Here is a 23,104-nt window from a genome sequence, read left to right as displayed (position 1 = left end):
AAGGGAATACACAATAAATAATAAGATACTGACAAGTACAGAGGTACCTTTGAATGCAAGTTTGCCGATCTATCAATGCAGCAGGATAGGTGGTTAAGAAAGCATAAGGGAAATTTCCCTTTAATGGCTGAGGTATTACATATATCAGTAGGCTGATTAATCTAGAACTGTATAAAATGCTGGTCAGATTGTAGATAGAATACTGTATAGTTCTGGTCACATATTACAAGAGGGATATGATTGCATTTGAAGGAATACAGAAGAGATTTATATGCATACTGCCAATAATGCAGCAATGATTAAATAGGCTGGAGTGGGTTCTTTGGAACAGAGGAGACTGAGTTATCATTGAGGTCAAGATAGAATGGATAGCAAAAGGACATGTTTCCTGAGGAGGCACATGTTTAAATTAGCTCACAGAAGACTACAGGAGACTCGAGAAGAAGTTTTTGTCTGAATGTCACTACCTGAAAGGGCGGTTGAAACAGAAACTTTTATTGCTTTTTATATCGGGTTAGATAAGTACTTGGGTATGTAGTGTAAGTGCTGTTACCTGCAAACTTATGGAACATGAGTCTGAAAGATGGATTAAACAGATTGTTCTTTGCTGGCAGGCACAGATGGAATTGGCTGAATGGCCTCTCTCCATGACATTAATGTTCTGTTTTCTCCATGTGGCTCAGTGTCAAACATTTGCTCTTTAAGGCGTTTGTGAAGCGTCTTGGAACACCTTATTACGTTAAAAGGGCCACATGAATACAAATTGTTGTTGCTCCAGTCTTAAATTAGAAGGGGCACGTGGGTACTTGGCCAAATGCAGCAGATTGAAGGTCAGGGCGGGTGGGTATGTGTGTGTGAGAGACTGACAAAGGGAAACAGTCTGAAATAACTCTACAGGGGCCACTATCCCATCACCAATTCAACCTTCATTTACACGTGGAACGTCTTTTGACACTGATCAGGCAGCATCCGAGGAGCAGGAAAATCATCAGGATGAAGGGCTTTTGCCCAAAACATCGACTTTCCTGCTTCTCGGATGCTGCCTGACCTGCTGCGCTTTTTGAGCACCACTCTAATCTTGACTACAGGGATACATGAGGACAGTGAAAATTTTATAATGTCGCCATTTCCGGCACCATCTTAGGTATAAAGACATCTAGGTACAAAACCCTGAGGTATAAATTAGAAAAATAAAGAAATAAAGGTAAAAGTTCTGCATTACAGACATTCGAAAGCAGGGAGACCATGCTGGATGTCAGGGGTCTGCACTGATAAAGGAAATCCCAAAGTCTTCTCTCAGTATTTGAAGAGTAAAATGTGGGCAAAATGGGGGATGTGGATGATTAGGAACCAAAAAGTGAATTTATGATGAAGACAAGGGTATGGAGAAGATATTAAATGAATACAGTGTATTTACCAAAGAGGATCAGCATGTAAACAGCAAATTACTTCCTTAAGCACACATGCTCCAGGAAGGGATGATCGGATGGATAGATTGATACTTTTATAGCAAGAAAGATAGGATAAGTGGGTTTATGACACCAAGTTTCACCAACCTTCACACTTCTGTGTGCTCTCACTCTGCTTGTGTCCAGCTGGACATTTGCATTCGTAGGATCCCACGGTGTTGATGCAGTTTCCTCCCTGGCAGAGGCCTGGGATTGCCTGGCACTCATCCACATCTGCCGGACAAAACAGTCAACTTTAACTCACTGTTCAAGCTGGAAGGATGTTCAAGGCTTCTCCTGTCTCAACACAGGCTCTGCACACCCTGTGGTGGTAGATTTAGAGGAATCCAATTTCCAACCCTGATCTACAATCACCTGTAGGATTTATGATTAAGATTTAAAAAACAGAAACAGTCCGTTTGGCTGATCAAGTCTGCTCCTCTATTAACTGAGATCAGCTGAACTAATTATCTATAACACCACTTGCCTGATTTACCCGTGTGCACAGAGTTTATATCTGTAGCCCCCCAAATACTGACTCTGTATTTACTGTCTCTGATTAACCGAGTACACTGACTCTGTATTTACTGTCCCCGATTATTCGTGTACATTTACTCTGTATTTACTGTCCCTGATTACCTGTGTACACTGAATCTGTATTTATTTTACTTCATTACTTGTGTACATTGAGACTGTATTTACTGTCTCTGATTACCAACGTACACTGACTCTGTATTTCCTGTCCCTGATTACCCGTGTACACTGACTCTGTATTTACTGTCTTTGATTACCGTGTACACTTACTCTGTATCTACTGTCCCTGATAAACCGTATACACTGACTCGGTATTTTCTGTCCCTGATTACCCATGTACACGGACACTGTATTTACTGTCCCTGATTACCCATGTACACTGAATCTGTGTTTACTTTACTTCATTACTCGTGTACACTGACTCTGTATTTACTGTCCCTGATTACTCATGTACACTGACTCTGTATCTCTGTATTACCAGTGCCTCATTATCCGTTTACACGGTCTCTGTATTTCATGTCCCTGTATTTCATGTCCCTCACTACCCGTGTACAGAGACTTTGTATTCACTCTCCTTGATTCCTGTATATGCTGACTCTGTATTTCCTGTCCCTGATTACCAGTGTACACTGACTCTGTATTTACTGTCCCAGATTACCCATGTACACTGACTCTGTATTTCCTGTCCCTCATTACCCATGTACACTGACTCTCTATTTCCTGTCCTTGATTACCCGCTTACACTGACACTGTATTTACTGTCCTGATTACCCATGTACACTGACAATGTATTTTCTGTCCCTAATTACCCATATACACTGACCCTGTATTTACTGTCCCTGTTTATCTGTGTACATGGACACTGTATTTACTGTCTTTGATTATTCATGTACACTGACTGTATTTCCTGTCCCTGATTACCCATGTACACTGACCCTGTATTTACTGTCCCTGTTTATCCGTGTACACTGACTCTGTATTTACTGTCTTTGATTACCCGTGTATGCTGACAACATATTTACTGTCCTTGATTACCCACGTACACTGACTCTGTATTTCCTGTCCTTGATTACTCATGTACACTGACTCCGTATTTACTGTCCCTGATTACCCATGTACACTGATACTGTATTTCCTGTCCCTCATTACCCGTGTACACTGACTCTGTATTTACTGTCCCTGATTACCCATGTACACTGATACTGTATTTACTGTCCCTGATTACCCATGTACACTGATACTGTATTTCCTGTCCCTGATTACCCGTGTACACTGACTCTGTATTTCCTGTCCCTGATTACCCGTGTACATTGAATCTGTATTTACTTTCCTTGATTACCTGTATACACTGACTGTGTATTTCCTGTCCCTGACTATTCATGTACACTGACTCAGTATTTATTTTCCCTGATTATTGAGTACACTGGCTCTGTATTTCCTGTCCCTGACTACCCGTGTACATTGAATCTGTATTTACTTTCCTTGATTACCTGTATACACTGACTGTGTATTTCCTGTCCCTGACTATTCATGTACACTGACTCAGTATTTATTTTCCCTGATTATTGAGTACACTGGCTCTGTATTTCCTGTCCCTGACTACCCGTGTATACTGATTCTGTATTTCCTGTCCCTGTTGAAGCGTGTACACTAACTCTGTGTTTAATCTCCCTGATTACCTGTGGACACTGACCCTGTATTTACTGTCTCCGATTACCTGTGTACACTGACTCTGTATTTACTGCCCCTGATTAGTCATATACACTGACTCTGTATTTCCTGTCCCTGATTACCTGTGTACACTGACTCTGTATTCCCTGTCCCTGATTACTCATGTACACTGCCCCTGATTAGTCATATACACTGGCTCTGTATTTCCTGTCCCTGACTACCCGTGTATACTGATTCTGTATTTCCTGTCCCTGTTGAAGCGTGTACACTAACTCTGTGTTTAATCTCCCTGATTACCTGTGTACACTGACTCTGTATTTACTGCCCCTGATTAGTCATATACACTGACTCTGTATTTCCTGTCCCTGATTACCTGTGTACACTGACTCTGTATTCCCTGTCCCTGATTACTCATGTACACTGCCTCTGTATTTCCTGTCCCTGATTACCCATGTACACTGACTCTGTATTCCCTGTACCTAATTACTCATGTACACTGACTCTGTATTCCCTGTCCCTAATTACCCATGTACACTGACTCTGTATTCCCTGTACCTAATTACTCATGTACACTGACTCTGTATTCCCTGTCCCTAATTACCCATGTACACTGACTCTGTATTTCCTGTCCCGATTACCCGTGTACACAGACACTGTATTTACAGTCCCTCATTACTCATGTACACTGACTCTGTATTCCCTGTCCCTGATTACTCATGTACACTGACTCTGTATTCCTTGTCACTAATTACTCATGTACACTGACTCTGTATTTCCTGTCCCTGATTACCCGTGTACACTGACTCTGTATTTACTGTCCTGATTACCCGGGTACACTGATTCTGTATTTCCTGTCCCTGATTACTCATGTACTCTGACTCTGTATTTCCTGTCCCTGATTACCCGTGCACTCTGACTCTGTATTTACTGGCCCACCCTGTGCACAGGCTTTCCAATGATAGCAGCATCAGGCAGAGAAACGGCATGATCTCTTTGGTCACACCTTCTTGCAGTGGGATTGTGAACCTTTCAAGTGAACCCATCGAGATAAGCTCAGACAGAAAGGGAGAATCGAGTTTGGGCAAGAAACCAACAATAACAGAAAACAATCACAGAAGGAAATGTCCACTCTGTGTGTCAGTAATTTCCATAAACAATGACGGTTCTCACCTTGACAAGCACCACTGCGAATGTTGGGGATGAAACCACGGCGACAGGGATGGGGCTGAGCCGGACACATCTCACATGGATGACCCCATGCCCGACCAATGGTGGCACAGCAGAGAGTTTTGGTACAGACAATGCCACTCAGTTGTCCTTGGCACATTTGGTTATTGACTTGAGTGAAGCATGGTCCAGTCCGGTAATCTGTAGAAGAGAACCAATCTGGTTAGTTATCACTACTCACTGGTCCCCGCAGAGTACGCAACATCATTTAGTTATGCTCCCTAGGTTAAATAATTGAGTGCTGATTTTCAGGGTTGGCATTGTTTGTCAGAGACCCGCCAACTCCGATGAAATTCCAGTTGAATATTATGGGCTGTAACAACTACATCCATCGGTAGTTAGATTTTTGATAGACAAGAGAATCAAGGGTTATGGAGATCAGGCAGGATAAGGTCATAAGCAGGTCAGCCACAATCTTCTCTAATGGTGGATCAGAGCTGAGGAGCCAGGTGACCTAATCTTGCTCCTAATGTATCATTCGGGCTTAAGCTCCCACCAGTAATATAAACTCAGATATCCTTTGTGAGGTTTTTGAACAGAGGCTTCATCCTACTGAAGATTGTGGGCTCCAAATGGCATCACTAGTTGACTCAAAGAGTCAGAGTCATACAGCGCAGAAACAGACCCTTCGGCCCAACTCTTCCATGCTGACCATTCAGGTTTCCTAAACTGAATGCCATTTGCCAGCACTTGGCCCATATCCCTCCAGATGCCTTTTAAATTCTGTAATTGTACCAGCCTTTACCACTTCCTCTGGCAGCTCATTCCATACACGCACCACCCTCTGTGTGAAAAAGTTGCCCCTTGGGTCCCTTTTAAATCTTTCCCCTTTCGCCTTAACCTTCTTCCCTCTAGTTGCTCCAGCCTAACTGATATATTGTAAAATGTCAATTGGTCTGTTATTTTAGCATAAAGTACAGCTATATTAAAATGCACCAGAGACAGTCACCACTGGCAATGCATCCAGTTACATCTCATCTTTCATTTTGTTAAATTAACTCCAATAATATATTGGGTAACTGACAGGAAATTAAATAGATGCAAAGATTATCTCAGTACTTCTCCATGAATCTTTCATAGCCCACACACCCGGAGTAGATTTATCATGAAGCTTAGGTTTAATGTTCCTCAATAAAAATTTTATGTAAACACAATATGGCAAACATATCACTCGTTTCAGGTGAAATTTTATAACCCAAACAAAATCACAATCAATTAACTAACTAATCCCTGACAATGTGGGACATGATTGAGACACAACACACACACACACACACACACACACACACACACACACACACACACACACACACACACACACACACGTCAAATACAGCAAGACAGCTGAACTGTGTTCAGTGATCTGCTTTACAAAGCACTATCACATCGTAAATTAAATAAAATCCCATTTGCTGCATTGTGTCTTACATTTAGGCGAGAAAATCACTTCTTTGCAGTAAAATACTGAAACTCTTTTAACATCAGAAATGGTTCCATCACCTTAGCAACAACACTCACTCTGAGGAAGGGTTACTGGACCTGAAATATAAACTATGCATTCTCTCCATTGATGCTGCTGGACCTGCTGAGTTTCTCCAGGAATTTCTGTTTTTGTTTCAGGTTTCCAGCATCCACAGTTTTTTGTTTCATACTATTTTATTGCTTGAAAATTATGATTGAACCAGTTAACACTAGTTTTAATATTCAGCATGCAGTGTTTAGGGTTCTTACGAAATTTACTCTGGAAGCTGTTATAGAGTGAATCCAGATTTAACGGCTGAGAAACTGAATTCAGGCTCATGTGTCTCAGCTAGGCTTTGATGTTAGACAGTGGAGTGGAATACAAAATGTTCGGTTAACATACTAACTACGTTGGGATTATTATATTGGAATGAAGAGAAACTGCAAACACAAAGTTGAACCGTAGAGAAAGATTTAGGATGGAGTAGTTGAATAATGGATGAAAGTCTTCAGCTACTGGGATAAAAAGGGATGAAAATCCAACAAAAAAATTAATGGATGAAAATCTGCAAAGCTTAGGAGATGCAGATTCTGATTGTGGGGCAGGATGTAATCCCAAGGATAATGGGAGAAAGTGAGGACTGCAGGTGCTGAGAATCAGAGGCAAAAGGTGTAGCACTGGAAAAGGCCAGCAGGTCAGGCAGCATCCAAGCAGCAGGAGAAGTGACATTTCTGGTGTAAGGCCTTCATCCGAAATGTGATTACTGATGAATGGCTTATGCCCGAAACATTGACTCTCCTGCTCCTCAGATGCTGCCTGACCTGCTGGGCCATTCCAGTGCTACACCTTTTGTCTCCTAAGGAGTCAAAAATGCATAAGGATGAGGACATCGAAGATGTTAGGGGATGTGGACCCTGGCTTGGTAAGGGATGAGATCAAGAGATGACTGGATTCACATGTAGGTCAGACCAGGTAAAGACGGCAGTGTTCCTCCCTAATGGACATTAATGACCCAGAGGGTTTTTTCTGCCAACTGACATTTGGTTGAAGTGATTCTTCTTCCAAGGGAAGGGGATGGTAAAGTTAGTCTTTCTGGAGAAGAGTCCAGAAGTCTCTGCAGACAAAGAGAGCACAAAAGGTGATGTGTTGTTATAACTAGTACTGTGTATCACTGTTACAGTTTATTATGAAATATAGTACATTACATGTACATAACTACCTGGAATTTCATTAACTGGTTGAAAACTATCAGGGCTTGTGTGAGTGTTCACACAGTCATGACCAGACATGACCTGGTAGCAACTTCCTTCTCTTCACCACCATTGCGACCCACCTTTCCATCTCCTGAGCACACAACTAGCTCCCAGATGTTTATCCAGACAGTTTGTTTGATAACTGATGGCTCGGAAGTGGACTCCCCAACAACCTGAAATTTGCTCCATCAGCTTTGAGAAACATCTGACCCGATGATAGAAAGCAGACGAAGTACAAATGACACTCTGTCCTCTCGTTATTGTCCCTCGCAAGTGAAGAGCATCTCTACTGGGTGAAGTGCCAGAGACCCTCCACAATCCCATCAGGAACCTGTCTCCTCAGGACAGTAGGAAAACAGCAAAAGAGATTGGTCTCCGAATGTCTGATGATATCAAATGAGACAAATAGCAGCTGTACCTTGGTGAAGTTGGTGACAAGTGCACAATCTCTGCTGCAACTTAATAATGTCCAACATTAGAAAGCTTTTAATTATAGGACCATGTGCACAAAGATTTATTTTCAATATCAGTTAGTTATTTGATCAAGTCCTCTTAAACTTAAGAGGACTTTTGACCAGATACATAAAGATAAGTATTCCACTGCATAATGAAGTTCCAGATCACCACTGAAAGATCAGACAGGGTGATTAAGAGACTGTTTTTTATCAGTAAAACTGTCAGGCTATGGAAATCTCTGCCAGAAACAGATGCTAGGATCCAAATCCATGATGGCTTTTAAAAGAATGGAGCACAAATCCATAACAAGACGATGCTGTGGCTCAATGGTTAGCATTGCTGCCTCACAGCACCAGGGACCCAGGTTCAATTCCACCCGAGGGTGATTGTCTGTGTGGAGTTTGCACATTCTCCCCGTGTCTGCGTGGGTTTCCTCCCACAATGATGTGAGATTAGGTGGATTGTCCACAGATGTGTAGGCTAGCTTCTCTTGCCATGAGAAGGGTAGGGTAGGAGAAGGATCTGCGTGGAATGCTCTGTGGAGGGTTGGTGTGGAGTGGATGGGCTGAATGGCCTGCTTCCACACTGTATAGAGATTCTAAGGACCTGATCGATTCAATGCGGATCAAGGTGTCATTGAAATCTATGTTCCAACAACAATACAACTCTTCAAATGGTAAGGAGCCCTCTTTACAGCTCACCGACTTGTGTTAATCTTCACACTTAGGAATGAAGTATGAGAACAGTCAATGTTAACACCTTTCAACAACTGAAAATTCCTTTTTTGGAAAACTTCAACCCTGGAATGCAACTCTCCAAAGTCTTGTAGACCCTCTGTGATTTGGACATCTGGAATCTATCAATCGTCTGGAATCCTAGAAGTTTGCTCCCCCCAAGGCAGGGCTACAACTTATACACAGATGTCTGACTCTTTCTCAGGAACAGCCACCTTCAACTGAAGTTATTTGTTTATTTTACTTAAAGGGATCCTGACTTCAAATTTCTTCATTACTCTTTGATTGAAGGACTTGGAACACTGAGTTTCCTTACAGGCCCCATGTATTGTCTCTTTTTTAAAATGGCTGAGAACACATATTTATAATGGTAACTTATACCAGCTCCGAGATCCTGACAAATCTTAGTTCCAATCTATATTTCACCCACAGACACAAGTAGCAATAAAAATCACAGCAGGTCAGGCAGCATCCAAGGAACAGGAGATTCAACGTTTCGGGCATAAGCCCTTCTTCAGGGCTTATGCCCGAAACGTCAAATCTCCTGCTCCTTGGATGCTGCCTGACCTGCTGCGCTTTTCCAGCAACACATTTTCAGCTCTGATCTCCAGCATCTGCAGACCTCACTTTCTCCAGCAATAAAAATCACTCTAGGCATCTTCCATAATCTTTCTAGAATGAAGGAAACAATACCGTGTCCTCCCACTCACGTGTTCATCTCATGTACTGCCACCCAATTCCTGAATTTTATTGATTCGCATTTCTGGCTGTCCCTTCACACATCGAACTCCAAAGACAAGCCTTCCCAAAGTGGGAGTCGGGTCCTCAAAACCCGGGTCATGAGCAGGAATCTTGGGGTCAACAGCTCTCAGGCAGCACTGAACCCACTCGCTGAGAGTAATAAGTGCTGGAGATCACAACGAGTCATGCAGCATGCATGCAGAGAAAGCAAGCTAACGTTTCGAGTCTTAGACGACTCCTCATCAGAGCTCTGGAAGACTCTGCAAGAGTCATCTCGAGTTGAAGAGTTAGCTTGCTGTCTCTCCAAGGAATCTGCCTGACCCACCTTGATCATTTTCTGTACAGATTCCAGCACCTGCAGTAATTTACTCCTGAACCCCTCCTCTTCCACTCCTCAACTGCTCCCCTCAGACCTCTCACGCTACTCAAAAAATTTCCCAAACCTCAAATTTTAATCACAATGGTCATAAAGTTGGGAAGCACTGCCATAAAGTCTGGACTCCCCAACTCAGTCTCGCGATCTCTCACTCCTGCTTTATCCCAAACCTTTGAATGTAACTCTTGTAGAGAATTTTTATTTACTTTACATCATACATCTTCACAGCACCCAGGGTATGTTTATACAATTGAAGGCACTACCTTAATATAAGATGTTGTTGCATTAAGGTGCTATTTGTAAAGGTGGGTTTCTTTAAGCATTCAGAGGTTTCTATGATGTTATTTGAATGCCTATTTAGTTTTCCTATAATACAGGTTTGAATGATAGTTCCATTTTTAATAGGGAAGGGTGGATTTGTTGGGTCTGCTCACGTTGAGCTCAGCAGGTCAATGTGAAGTCATTAATTTTCGCAAAGCTACGCTGCCAATAAAAGGGTTGCATTTCATGGAATTTACGACTTCTGGCAGATTCTCACTCATAACAAAATTCACAATGAATCATGTCATGATGTCACCAGCGTGGTATTCAAACACAGCATTCTCCCTGTTGAACAAAATCACATAAAATGTATCGCATTGAAATAAATTCCCATTGTTATCCAATAACTCTTTAAATGCTGATAAAAAAATATAGCCCTTATTAAACCATAAGGTTCCAAGATTTGACATTCAAGCATTTTTTTAACCCTGGGATTAGGGCGAAGGATCCACCGCATTTTTTCATGCTGAAAATGTTAGCAGCAACTCAAGGAAATCAGTCTTTTCTGCATCAGAATCTAAATTCCAAAAGGACCTTAATGATCAATCAAAATGAATCAATTTACTATTTTGAATATGCATTGTGTCACTCTCCCTAATGTAGCCAGGTGCAGGCAGGCACACACCAAATGGTTCCCTAATTTGCTTGAACCACTCTCATTCTGTTTCTCATTTTAGTTCCATTAAAGACTAGTTCAAAGTGTTTTCTTTTCCTCATATTTGGAACAGGAAATTATTGGCAGGCCATTAGGACTAGGAACCTTGCCCTGTGAAAGGAGGACCATATATTAAGCTGTGACCCCTATCCCAGAAACCGTTTTATAAAGTCAATGTTCAGAACACCAATCCCATGTAGAGATGGCTTCACTGCATCCGGTTATTCTTTCCAGCACAGAATAATTTTCAAAACATCGAGCAAGATATTAATATTAGGATCTGATTTACTTCCATTTTTCAGCAATTCATTCTTTACATTTTCACCGGGCTGCAGATGGACTATAACTTCTAGTTTTCCATGAAAAAGTTGCTTTCTTGGTTTCACAATTCAATTAGATCAAAAAGGCTGCTCGCAACTTCCATATATGGTCACTTTGACAATGTAAGTGTCACACCTAGCCTCATCGCTCATTTAACACAGAGGAGTCCATTCATCCCTATAGCTCCTCTTTGAAGATGTGATCCAATTAGCCTTATACTCGTACCCTTTCTGTGTTGCTCAATATAGCCCTACATATTGCAGCTGGTTATTTTGCGTTATGGTAATGTTTTCTTTCATTGCTGAAACCCCCACAATTGGAAGCATTTTCTTTTTACTTACTGTCTCAAAAGTCTTAATCATTTTAAACAAACGTTTCCCAAACATTAAAGAGGATCAATTGTTCCCCTAATTCTTCCAGCCCCTGCCTGACACTCTCCCAGCCACAGCCTTTGCCCCATCACTCCCCCAGCCCCTGACCCGATCACTCCCCCAGCCCCTGACCCCGTCACTCCCCCAGCTCCTGTCCCCGATCACTCCCCCAGCCCCTGACCCAACCACTCTCCCAGCCCCTGACCCTGTTACTCCCCAGCCCCTGACCCCATCATCCCCCCGCTCCTGCCCCCATCACTCCCCCAGCCCGACCCCGTCACTCCCCCAGCCCCTGAACTGATCACTCCCCCAGCTCCTGACCCCATCAGTCCCCCAGCCCCTGACCCCGTCACTCCCCCAGCTCCTGCCCCCGTCACTCCCTCAGCCCCTGACCCCGTCACTCCCCCAGCCCCTGACCCCATCACTCCACCAGCCCCTGACCCGATCACTCCCTCAGCTCCTGGCCCCGTCACTCCCCCAGCCCCTTCCCCCATCACTCTCATTCAAATCTTAACTTGGTCAAGACGGTCATTCTTCCAAGTTACATGTAAGGTGGGCATTAGTCAAAAGCCAACTCCACTGTATCAAAGTAATGACTTTGACTCTGATAGAAGTCCATAGAATCGCGACAGTGTGGAAACAGGCCCTTCAGCTCAGCAAGTCCACACAGACCCTCTGAAGAGTATCCCACCCAGACCCATTCCCTTACTACTCTACATTTCCCCTGACTAGTGCACCCAACCAACACATCCCTGAACACTACGGGCAATTTAGCATGGCTAGTTCACCTGACCCCACATCTTCGGATTGTGGGAGGAAACCGGAGCACCCATAGGAAACCCACGCAGACACAGGGAGAATGTGCAAACTCCACACATACTGTCGCCCTAGGCTGGAATCGAACCCAGGACCCTGGCATTGTGAGGTAGCAGTGAGTCAACGTACCACCACCACTGTATACATACTGATGTCAGTACTGTGTCAATAATATAAAGAACTAATCAACCAGGATGTGAATTAATGAACTGCACTGAACTTCAGGAAGGGAATTAGCTATAGTTCACAAGAAACCAGAGGTACGTCCGTTAGAGAGAAACACACTCCACATCAGCCATAATTGAGTACAGCCAGTCCACACCATTGACATCATTCTAACCCAGTCTCTAGTTATCTGACTGACCCCTGAAACATTGAAAATAAATGAAAGATCATTACCTATTACCAGGTAAAAGTTAGAGAATAACAAACTCACTGAGAAACGAATTGCATTGCTTTTTATTTGCTCAGTGACAGGTTGAAAACATAAGTATTTTCAGGAATAATTTCAGGTTTTTCCCTGAGAAATAAAAGCTTAAACTAATTATTGAAATATTAATTATGAGTTTGTTCTTCTTTTAGTGAACAGAAGAAATTAAACTGGATGGAAACCTAACCATTAATCCAAGATTTATCTGGCTGAGGGCCAGTAATACTTTTTTTAAAGTGGACAGGGTGTGTGATCCCAGGTACTGACCAGGAGATTCCATGATTTTGTTGAAACAGCAATAAATTTTGCTCTACAAATTTCAACCCAGTGTACAATTTATTTTCTGGAATTAACTCAAGGTAAAGATGAGAAAAATAAACACTGAGTGACACACCGTGGTCACCAAAGAGTGCATCAAACACTAAGTGGGATGAAGAAAGAGCTGCTGGATTCTCAGTGACTCCTCGGTTATTAATGACACAGTAGGACACCAAATCTCATTAAAATTTTACAAGGGATTTTAATTGTTTACTGCTAAAGGTTGAGATTCAGAACTCTCTCAAAAACAACTTTGTCTCAAAGTACGTCAATGATTCCTCATGTTCTGGGAGTTTACTCTCCCAATTAGAAATGTACTCCCCTGGGTTCTGGACATTGCACTCCAGCAGGTGCACTTTCAACCTTTCACAGAGCGTTAGCTTCCCCCACATATCTCCAAGCTCTATCCTTGCTCAATTGCACAAAGCAAATACCCCTTGTGCACTTCCTTCATCTTTGCTCTCAGGTGCACTGAGCTGTTATTGGTACTTAGCATCTTCTAACTCCCCACGGCTCCCAAGGACATCAAGGTTTATGCGAAGATTTGTAGTTCGGGTGCTCGTTGTTGTGGTTCTATTCGCCGAGCCACCATGTGTCAGGTACAGACCACCAGTCAATAATCCACAAGCCAGGGAAACAGCCAAGCGGAACGGATTCAGGATGATCCAGGTAATGATCACAGATGCTCACAACCGACTGCACAAATACAAACAAGAAATTGCGCGCCAAAAGTCGTTAATTTCAAAAACCACTAATCATGAATGGACCCGGACCATAGAACAGGCTGTCACTATAGGACAGAACAGGACAACACACCGCAAAAAAACGGCACTAAAAGAAAAAATGGCCAAACTAACACACAAAAAAGAGAACACTACAACACACACCTGGGTTAAAAACCTCTCCCACAGACAGCTCACAGACATGGAAAGAACTATACTGGCCAAGGGACTCAACTACAACCACAGGGATGCCAAGACAGCAGACTTCCTAGCAGCACTAGAATGCACACTCAGGAACAATGGACTGACAGAAGAGACACAACAAACAGTGAGACAAACGGTCGTACCTATGATGATAAGAAAAAGACAAACACATAACCTCAACACCAAGGAGAGGGAAGCACTGAAAGCACTAAGAAACGATAAGAACATAATCATACTACCAGCAGATAAAGGCAGAATGACGGTCATCCTAGACAAATCAGATTACATCAAGAAAGCACAACAACTCGCAGATACCAACACCTACCAAATGAAGGATTCCGACCCCACACCACAACTCACCAATAGAATAAATAACACACTAAGGAATCTACAAAAAAATGGACAGATAACCAAAGCTGACCTACAAAGAAAATGCAACAAAAACTTCCAGCTCGGCGAACATCCCAAGGACATATCTGGGCGTTACCCCAGCACTTAGCCACACCTCCCTAGACATCTCCTCACAGCTCACAGCTAGCTACAGCAGCGTCTTTTCAAGATGGAGTATCTTCCCTCTGCTCCTAAGTATTTGATTAAAATCCCAAAATTAACAACTTTCTCCTCTGACTACCTCCGCCCAACTAAACCTTGACTATTCAGTGATCCTTGAAACTGTTCTGAGCGAACCATTGAAAATCCTAAACAAACTCTGCCCTTATTATTGAATTTAGCCAATATTTTGAACAGTCAAATATTGCAATTTGAGAGAACTGTCTGATTCCATAATGTCCCAATATTCACAGATTGCCGATCGGTTCTGTGCAAAATTGACACAATACTTTTAAAACTGATTTACTATTCTGAAATATTAATCTGAAGGAAATTATGAGTTTCTATTTATTTTCAATGTTTCCAAGAGATTGGTTAGCACAGTTGGCTAAACGACGAGAGGTTGGTGAAGGATAATGCCAGTCCCTGAACTGGCTGTGGTTGTTCATGGGGGGCTCTGAGACCTTGCCTTGCCCCATGCTCAGTGTGGAGTGCAGCCCTGCACAGTATATCATCGCTTGTCTCTCTTTCTCTCTCTAATAGTTACTAATGATCAATGTGGAGAAAATAATCTGCTCACTGACCCTCAGTTTGGGTTCCAACAGAGTCACTCAACTCCTTCTCTTATTACAACCTTGGTCCAACTATAGACAGGAGAAAGTGAGGACTGCAGATGCTGGAGATCAGAGCTGAAAATGTGTTGCTGGAAAAGCGCAGCAGGTCAGGCAGCATCCAAGGAGCAGGAGATTCAACGTTTCGGGCATAAGCCCCTCTTCAGGAATGGCTTCATTCCTGAAGAAGGGCTTATGCCCGAAACGTCAAATCTCCTGCTCCTTGGATGCTGCCTGACCTGCTGCGCTTTTCCAGCAACAAATTTTCAGCTCCAACTATAGACAAAAGAGCTAGGCTCCAATGAGGAAGTTAACTTGACCACCCTTGACAGCAAGGTGACCAAGTATGGCACCAAAGACCTCAAGCTGAACTAGAGGCAATGGGAACTGGGGAGAAAGACTCTACCTGGTTGGGGTCACTTCAAGAACAAGGAAAATGTTTATGGTTGTTGAAGATCAATCATCTCAGCACTATTATGTTACTGTAGATATTCCACAAGTAGGCGTCCTATGTCCAACCATCTTCACTTGTTTCATTAACAATCTTCCCTTCAACATAAGGTCAGAGTGGAGTTGTTCAATGATGATTGTACCATGTTCAGTGCCATTCATGATTCCTCAGACATTGGAGCAGTCCAAATCCAGATGCAGCAATGTGGTCAACATTCAGGATTGGGTTAATAAGAGGCAAGAGCATTCTGTCAGGCAATGGCCATCTTCAACAACAGACAACCTAACCACCACCCTTGATATTCAATAATATTCAATATAATCTTCCACCATCAAAATCCTGGGGTTACCATCAACGAGAAACATAATGAGATTGATGATATCCATACAGTTTCTATAAGAGCAGGACAGAGACTAGAAATCATGCAGTGAGAAACTCACCTCCTAATTCTGCAAACTCTGTCCAACGTCTACAAGTCAGGAGTATGATGGAATCCTCCCCACTTGCCTGCAAGAGTGCAGCTCCAACAACACTCAAGAAGCGAGACACCATGCAGCACAAAGCAGCCCGCTTGATAAGCAGCTCATCAAACACCTTCAATATTCACTCCCACTACCACCAACACTCAAGTGGCAGCAGGACGTACTGTCTACAAGAGGGGCTACAGAAATTCACTAAATCTCCTTTGGCACCACCTCAGAATCAATGGCTTCCACCTTCTAAGGACAAGGACATCAGGTGCATTGGTCGCAACTGCAAGTCCCCCTCTAAGCCAAGATGTCTCCCTTTTGAGACAAAAATGATGATTTATTTCCCTCCGTCAGAGGATTGTCAGTCTGTGGAATTCTCTTCCACAGGAAGTAGTGGAGGTTATGTCTTTGAAATTGTTCAAGGCACATTTAGAAAAATCTGTGATGGGTCAATAGAATTAAGGGCTATGGATGACAGACAGAAAGTGGGGCTGAGACCACAAACAGATGGGTCATGATTCTGTTGAATGGTGCAGTGGGTGCAAAGACCCATTTGGCCTACCCCCACTCCTAATTCTGATGTTCTTCAGCCAGACACCATCCTGACTCGGAATAATATAACTGTGCCTTCACTATCTCTCAATCAAAATCCTAGAACATCCTTCCTAACAGTACCTACGCTCTGTGAATTGCAGGCCTTCAAGAAGACAGCTCACCACCACCTTTTAAAGGGATGAGCAATAACTGCTACCTCGCCAGTGACATGTCATGAAACAATGTTTTAAAAAGTTACTTGACATCAGTAAATACTTTATTTTCATACCAATGGCCGAAAGTATAGTCTCATGATCGATTTTACAACGATAGGATTAAACTGAAATTGATAAGGGAGTCAAACTGGTCTCTCAGGCCAGGTACAGAGTTTGATTTGATATGAGGTAAATATTTTAGACTAAACGATCAGCAGGGCAATCCACAAGCGATGATATGTGTTAGTGAAATGGTAAGTGCATTGCTCAAGAGAGATAACAGACTGTCAGTGCAGTTTGTTGCATTTCCGGACAGTGTGGTAATTAAAGGTTAGGGCTAAATGCTGAGTAGATGGCCCTAAGATCTAACAAATTGAGGCAGGTCTTTGTCTAATGTCTATTTCCTGTTTCTAAAAATTCCTCTGTGGTTCATCACCCGTATTGGTTTTCTCAAATCAATTGAAGAAGACAGGATTGTTCAGTACTATTTAATTCCCTGCCAAGCATCTGGTTTGCATTTCATATGGAAAAGCAGCCACCACAAATGATCCTTTCATGTTGTAGTGGGATCACCATATTAGCAGTTACCAATCCACCATCACATGACAGCAACTTGGGAATTTCTAACTAAAGGTCGGACATATTTGCAGTATCTTCCAATGTTACATTGGCAGGAAGCAAGGTCAGATGGGAATGTGTATCACTTCGCCATGATATGTTATACAGTAGTGTGCCCAATTTGCACCTGGGTACTAGGGAATTCAGATGTGGCTGATTGTAAATATGAAGTGAATAACGATCACTGTTGGTCACTGACTCAGTCATCATTGGGATTGTGTATAACTGAGCACTTTAACATTTCTAGGAGAAAGTGAGGACTGCAGATGCTGGAGATCAGAGCTGAAAATGTGTTGCTGGAAAAGCGCAGCAGGTCAGGCAGTATCCAAGGAGCAGGAGAATCGACGTTTCGGGCATAAGCCCTTCTTCAGGAATGAGGAAGGTGTGCCTCATGGAGGAGGTTGAGGGCATGGGTGGTGTCCCAAACGTAGGTGGGGTGTTCTTGGACTAAGGGGGACAGGACCGTGTCGAGGTATGCAGAAATGGGTTCGGTGGGGCAGCAGCAGCTGAGACAATGGGTCGGCCGGGGCAGTCAGGTTTTTGGATTTTGGGCAGGAGGTAGAAACGGGCGGTGCGGGGCTGTGGGACTATGAGGTTGGAGGCGGTGGATGGGAGATCCCCTGAGGTGATGAGGTTATGGATGGTCTGGGAGCACTTTTCGGTAACACGGTGAGACTGAAAGCAAAATGTGCATGTGTCCCTTCTCAATATTTTTAATTGATTCTCTGCTAAAACATACAACATGGGTGATAATGTGGAGTCCAAAACCATCAACAACACGATCGGCTGGTCTGCTCGATCAGGCAGATTAAGCACTTCAGGCCAACGGTATAAAGCAAACCCACCCACTAAAGGGAAGCTCCAATCGGACACACACTCGAAGATCATAGAATCCCCACAGTATGGAAACAGGCCATTCAGCCCAATGAGTCCACACTGACACTCCAAAGAGGATCCCATTCTGAATACACTCCCCTACCTTATACTACACACTTCCTATAGCTGGTGGGCTTTTGCCTGAAACGTCGATTCTCCTGATCCTCGGATGCTGCCTGACCTGCTGTGTTTTTCCAGCACCACACTTACGACTCTGACCTCCAGCACCTGTAGTCCTCACTTTCCCCTATAGCTAACACTCCTAACCTACACATCCCTGAATATTATATGTAATTTAGCATGTCCAATCCAACCATCCTGCACATCTTTGGATCTTAGTGGGAAACCAGGGCACCCAGTCAAAACCCAAACAGGAGAATGTGCAAACTCCACACAGTCACCTGAGACTGGAACTGAACCCGGGTTCCTGGTGCTGTGATGCAGCAATGCTAACCACTGAGCCATCAAAAGGCAGAACTATATCAAACTATGCTGCAGGTAGACAGCAGGGCATGTTCTCATTGTGCAAATCAACTCTTTTTCACCAATTCCTGCAATTAAGTTAAACACAATGTCATATGTTAAAATAGCATTCCAGTATTTAGGTATGGATAGATAATTGATTGGAGAAAGTGAGGACTGCAGATGCTGGAGATCAGAGTCGAAAAGTGTGTTGCTGGAAAAGCGCAGCAGGTCAGGCAGCATCTGTGGAGCAGGAGAATCGACATTTCGAACATATGGGAAGGCTATGTGACTGTCTCTGCTGACCAGCACATTATACAACTGGTGTACTGCAGCATTAAGTGGCAAAGTATATTGTTCAGCATGTTGCAGTTCTAGCAAATCCACAAATGGAAGATGCAAAACAGGTTTCAAATAGCAAACTCTGCCCTACATCACTTTTATGTGACATGAAAGAAGATTTAAATAATTTTGTCTCAGGGGTTGCAAAATTCAATTATTTTCTGGCCACTTATCATTTAATTGAATGTAGGATCAAATAACTGCCTCATTATAATGCCTCATCTGTCTATTGCTCTCTCTGCAGTGCTGGGACTAGCAGCATCTGCTTTGAACTATAATAATTCTTGGGCAATGGAGAGAAAGCTGTTAGTAAGTGTCAATCAATTTCTCATCGACTGTACCAAGATTAGTCAGCACAGATTGTATTAAAGCTGCAATGTAAACCGATTCAGATTCAGGAACAGGGTCAAGGAATAAGGTCGAAATCACCACATGAAAAGTGGCCATTCGGCACGACCAGTCAGTGCTGCTGCTTACCCTCCACATGCACAGCGTTTCCATTCTGACGTGGCCCCTAGCTCAGGAAGTGCAGAGAGAAGTGGGAAAGTGAAATAAAAATCCAGCCAGTGAGGAGGAGATGGGGGGGGCGCGGTTGGGGGGGGGGGGGGAGAAGGAGAGAGAAAAGATAAAGAGAGAAAGAGAAAGGGAGAGAGAGAGAGAGAGAGAGAGAGAGAAAGAAAAGCAGAAACAGGAATGGAATCAGATATTTCAGTCATAATAATTCTTGGCCGATCGAGTGACATGTGAGGAAACACCTGCCAATTTCTCATTTGCAGTACCAGTATTAACCTGCATAACTTATATTAAAGCTGCAAAGCAAACCAACTGGGATTCATGCTGGGAGAACTTTTCTTCAGGAGCTGAGTGGCGTGGACTTGCCGAAAGCTTGTAGATCTTATTGACATCTTTCAGCTGTTTCTCATCGGTTTGGACATAGTTCAGTGAAGTATGAAGTATCAGGTTAACACAGCTCTTACCTCAATGCTGCGATACATCTCAACATGCTTTCAATAGTTTTTTTGTTTATGCTGCTGGCGGAGTTGTAGGTCAGAAGGGCTGATGGGAAGGATTGAAGTGGGCAAGGGAAGTTGTATAAGGCCGGGGGTATGGGGTAGGAAATGTTTTCCAGGGTTGGGGAGGTGAGGGAGGCAAGAGGGAAGGTGGGGAGGTGGTGGTGGGGGAGGCGGGAAACATACTGTGGAAGAGGGGCTAGACATTGATTGTGAAAATGATAGCGCCTTTTTATTGGTGGGTCTGGGGAAAGCATTTCTGTTCCACTTAGCCCACAAGACATGCTGGGGAAGAAAACACCTTGCAGCTAGCCTCAGCTCTCACACCTCCTCCAGCTGATGGGTTTCCGTAGCTCTGGCAACTCAGGTATTAAAACTAATATCTGGGAATATGTGAGGCAGACACTCCCCTGAAGATATTTAATTAACAAACCCAGCTTTGGAGAGCAGATTATTTGTACGTCTTTCTCTGTTAAAACTGCAAGTCAAAAGCAGAGTGGAGTGGGGTTTCGAATTTTTGAAACTGCAAACACCCCAGCACCACTTCTACACTGGTCAGTCCTCGGGCCTCATCTGTCCAGCCTGTCAAAGGGCTGATAATCGAATGAGTTTTGTCATCTGATTTTATACTGTGTCACAAAAATGCATTCAAGAAAAAGACACTGCAGAAAGGGTTCAATTAAGGTGATGTTTATCAGAGAATGCTCAAAGCAATGAAAAGACCAGAAGACTGATTTTGAATGCACTGGAAAATCGAATCAGCGTTGAAGTTGACAAGAAGCAAATGAGATTACAATTCAAGTCAGTTCAATGCTACTTAACCTGCACAAATGGAGGCGATTCACATGTTAGGAGGGCTATTCTGACAGAAGGTTTGATGGACAGTTATATTTATTGAGGAGGTCTGGGCATACTGCAGTTAGCTGTATAAATTATTTATGTCTAACACGCATCAATCCTTTAAACGATACTATTGGTTTGTACCCAGACTGTACATTTTGTTTTGTGACCAAATTACTACCATCCCACTAATTTCTCCAGCACTTAAATGTTCATAAACAATCCCTGAGATGTTTGTCAAAGGTTTTATGGAAGTTTATGTACAGTCTTCCATCTTAATTATCACCTCCTGTAAGAACTGAACCCATTCAGACTTTTGCGAACCTAAGCAAACATACAAATGCCCAGCAGCTGATGCAGAGTTAGCCAGCATAAATCTGAGTAAATATCCCATGAACAACGCAAATAGCAATAGGAAAAGTGAAAGAACTGCAGTGTGTCTGGCGTTGTGCTGTTTACGTCTGTATGTTCATATGTTTTTAAGACAATATCACTGCATCAGAGCATGTGATCAGAGTGTGTAAAGATCTCAAACTCCATCTTATCTCAAATCACTTGAAGCATGACACTCTACTGGAAGCATGCTCCTCTGTTGTAAGCTACTAGTTTAATACTAGGCCATAGATACTATGTACCTGAGGAGTATAATAGTTAGTTGTAATAAAGATCTGTCAGATTATTCAATACCATGACGTCCATGCCCAGTTTCTTATGTCACTGGCGATAACATCAGAATTGCAGCATCAGGTAAAATTTACAACGTTTCTTCCGTAAAAGACATTAGTGAACCAGATGGGTTTTTGCAACAATCGACAATGGATTCATGGTCATCATTCGACTCTTTAATTCCAGGTTTTTAAAATTGAATTCATATTCCACCATCTGCCAGGGCAGGATTCAAACCTACGTCCCCAGAACATTATCTGGGTCTCTGGATTAACAGTCCTGTGATAATACCACTCCACCATTCCCTCCTCCTGATGGTCTAAGACTGCAAACAGACTGAGGACCATCTTACAATGCAGGACCCCACTGCCTTCCCATGAACATCCTTGGCTTCTTAAAATCTACTGGCTTTTAATAATCAACACTCAGTATGAACTGATCATTCCTCTCCTTCAGCAAAAATCTCTCAATAGAAACTTGTTGAAGCTCAGCTGCTGCTGTGACTTTATTTCAGGACAGGACAGGGAGGTAGATACCAAGTCTGCTTTGGCCAGGAGGGGGATTGAACACCGTGCTGTAAGTATCATCCTGACTTGCAGACTAGCTATCTAGCCAACTGAGGTAACCTTTTCAACCTACTTTCTAGGTCTTGGTTAAGTTTTTCACTTCAAATCAAGGCAAACTTTAGTGTGGGAAATGTATACAATTACCGATTAAATTACACATTTGTCCAGATAAACTGTTAAATGCAAAAACAAAAGGCTTGTACTGACGAACTCCTGGCTTAAGTATCCCCTTAATGCTGGACAATTGAATTATTCCCAACTGTCAGTTTTCAGCAGTTTTTATTGGGAGCAGTTTTGCAGTTTGGAGAAAGCAGGATTGTTCACATTGATCAGCAAGACGCAAAGTCGGCAATGTTCCTGTTCAGATTCTGGTGTTTATTTGTCCAAATGTTGGAACTTCACAGTGTTAGCCAATTGAATTACACTCTCTGTGGAGACATTAGTGAATTGCACACTCAAGATTTCTTACAGTGGTTTTCATAGAGGAAATTAAAGTCACTTCCTGTTCAGGGAGGGCTGCGGGCGTTCTGTTGGCTGTGGTTTCTCCAGGAGGAGAGGTTGCTGCTGTGGGAGTTGGAGACGGCTCACAGTGCCGTGGGCCAGAGCTGGCAGCTGGGGAACCAGTTTTTAGAATTGAAGGAGAGAAAGAAGCAAAATGGAAAAGAAGACCCCCACTTGCTCTTCGATGAAACGTTATCTCAGGTTTTGTTTTACAGTTATAGTAAAATATAGTAAGGTGATTGCCAGTATTGTAAACTTGGCATTATGCCTCCATAGAGATTGGAATCCAATTGACAAAACTTTCTGTTTGCAAAACAGGCTGTCCATCAATAA

At 42.9% G+C, this 23,104-nt stretch overlaps 1 protein-coding gene across 1 annotated transcript in view; it reads right to left on the bottom strand.

Annotated features, from left to right (window-relative positions):
• The window catches only part of fbn2b (fibrillin 2b), a 374,963-nt gene that overhangs the window by 164,151 nt on the left and 187,708 nt on the right, over positions 1–23,104 (bottom strand). The window contains exons 6-7 of the mRNA XM_060846046.1: positions 4,824–5,021; positions 1,557–1,682 (exon numbers count right to left, since the gene is read on the bottom strand). Of these exons, the coding sequence (XP_060702029.1) occupies positions 1,557–1,682; positions 4,824–5,021 (324 nt within the window). The remainder of the gene's footprint in view (positions 1–1,556; positions 1,683–4,823; positions 5,022–23,104) is intronic.

The sequence above is a fragment of the Hemiscyllium ocellatum genome, chromosome 28 (genome assembly GCF_020745735.1).
Source record: "Hemiscyllium ocellatum isolate sHemOce1 chromosome 28, sHemOce1.pat.X.cur, whole genome shotgun sequence".
NCBI classification, from domain to species: Eukaryota; Metazoa; Chordata; class Chondrichthyes; order Orectolobiformes; family Hemiscylliidae; genus Hemiscyllium; species Hemiscyllium ocellatum.
This window is presented reverse-complemented; position numbering and strand designations above follow the sequence as displayed.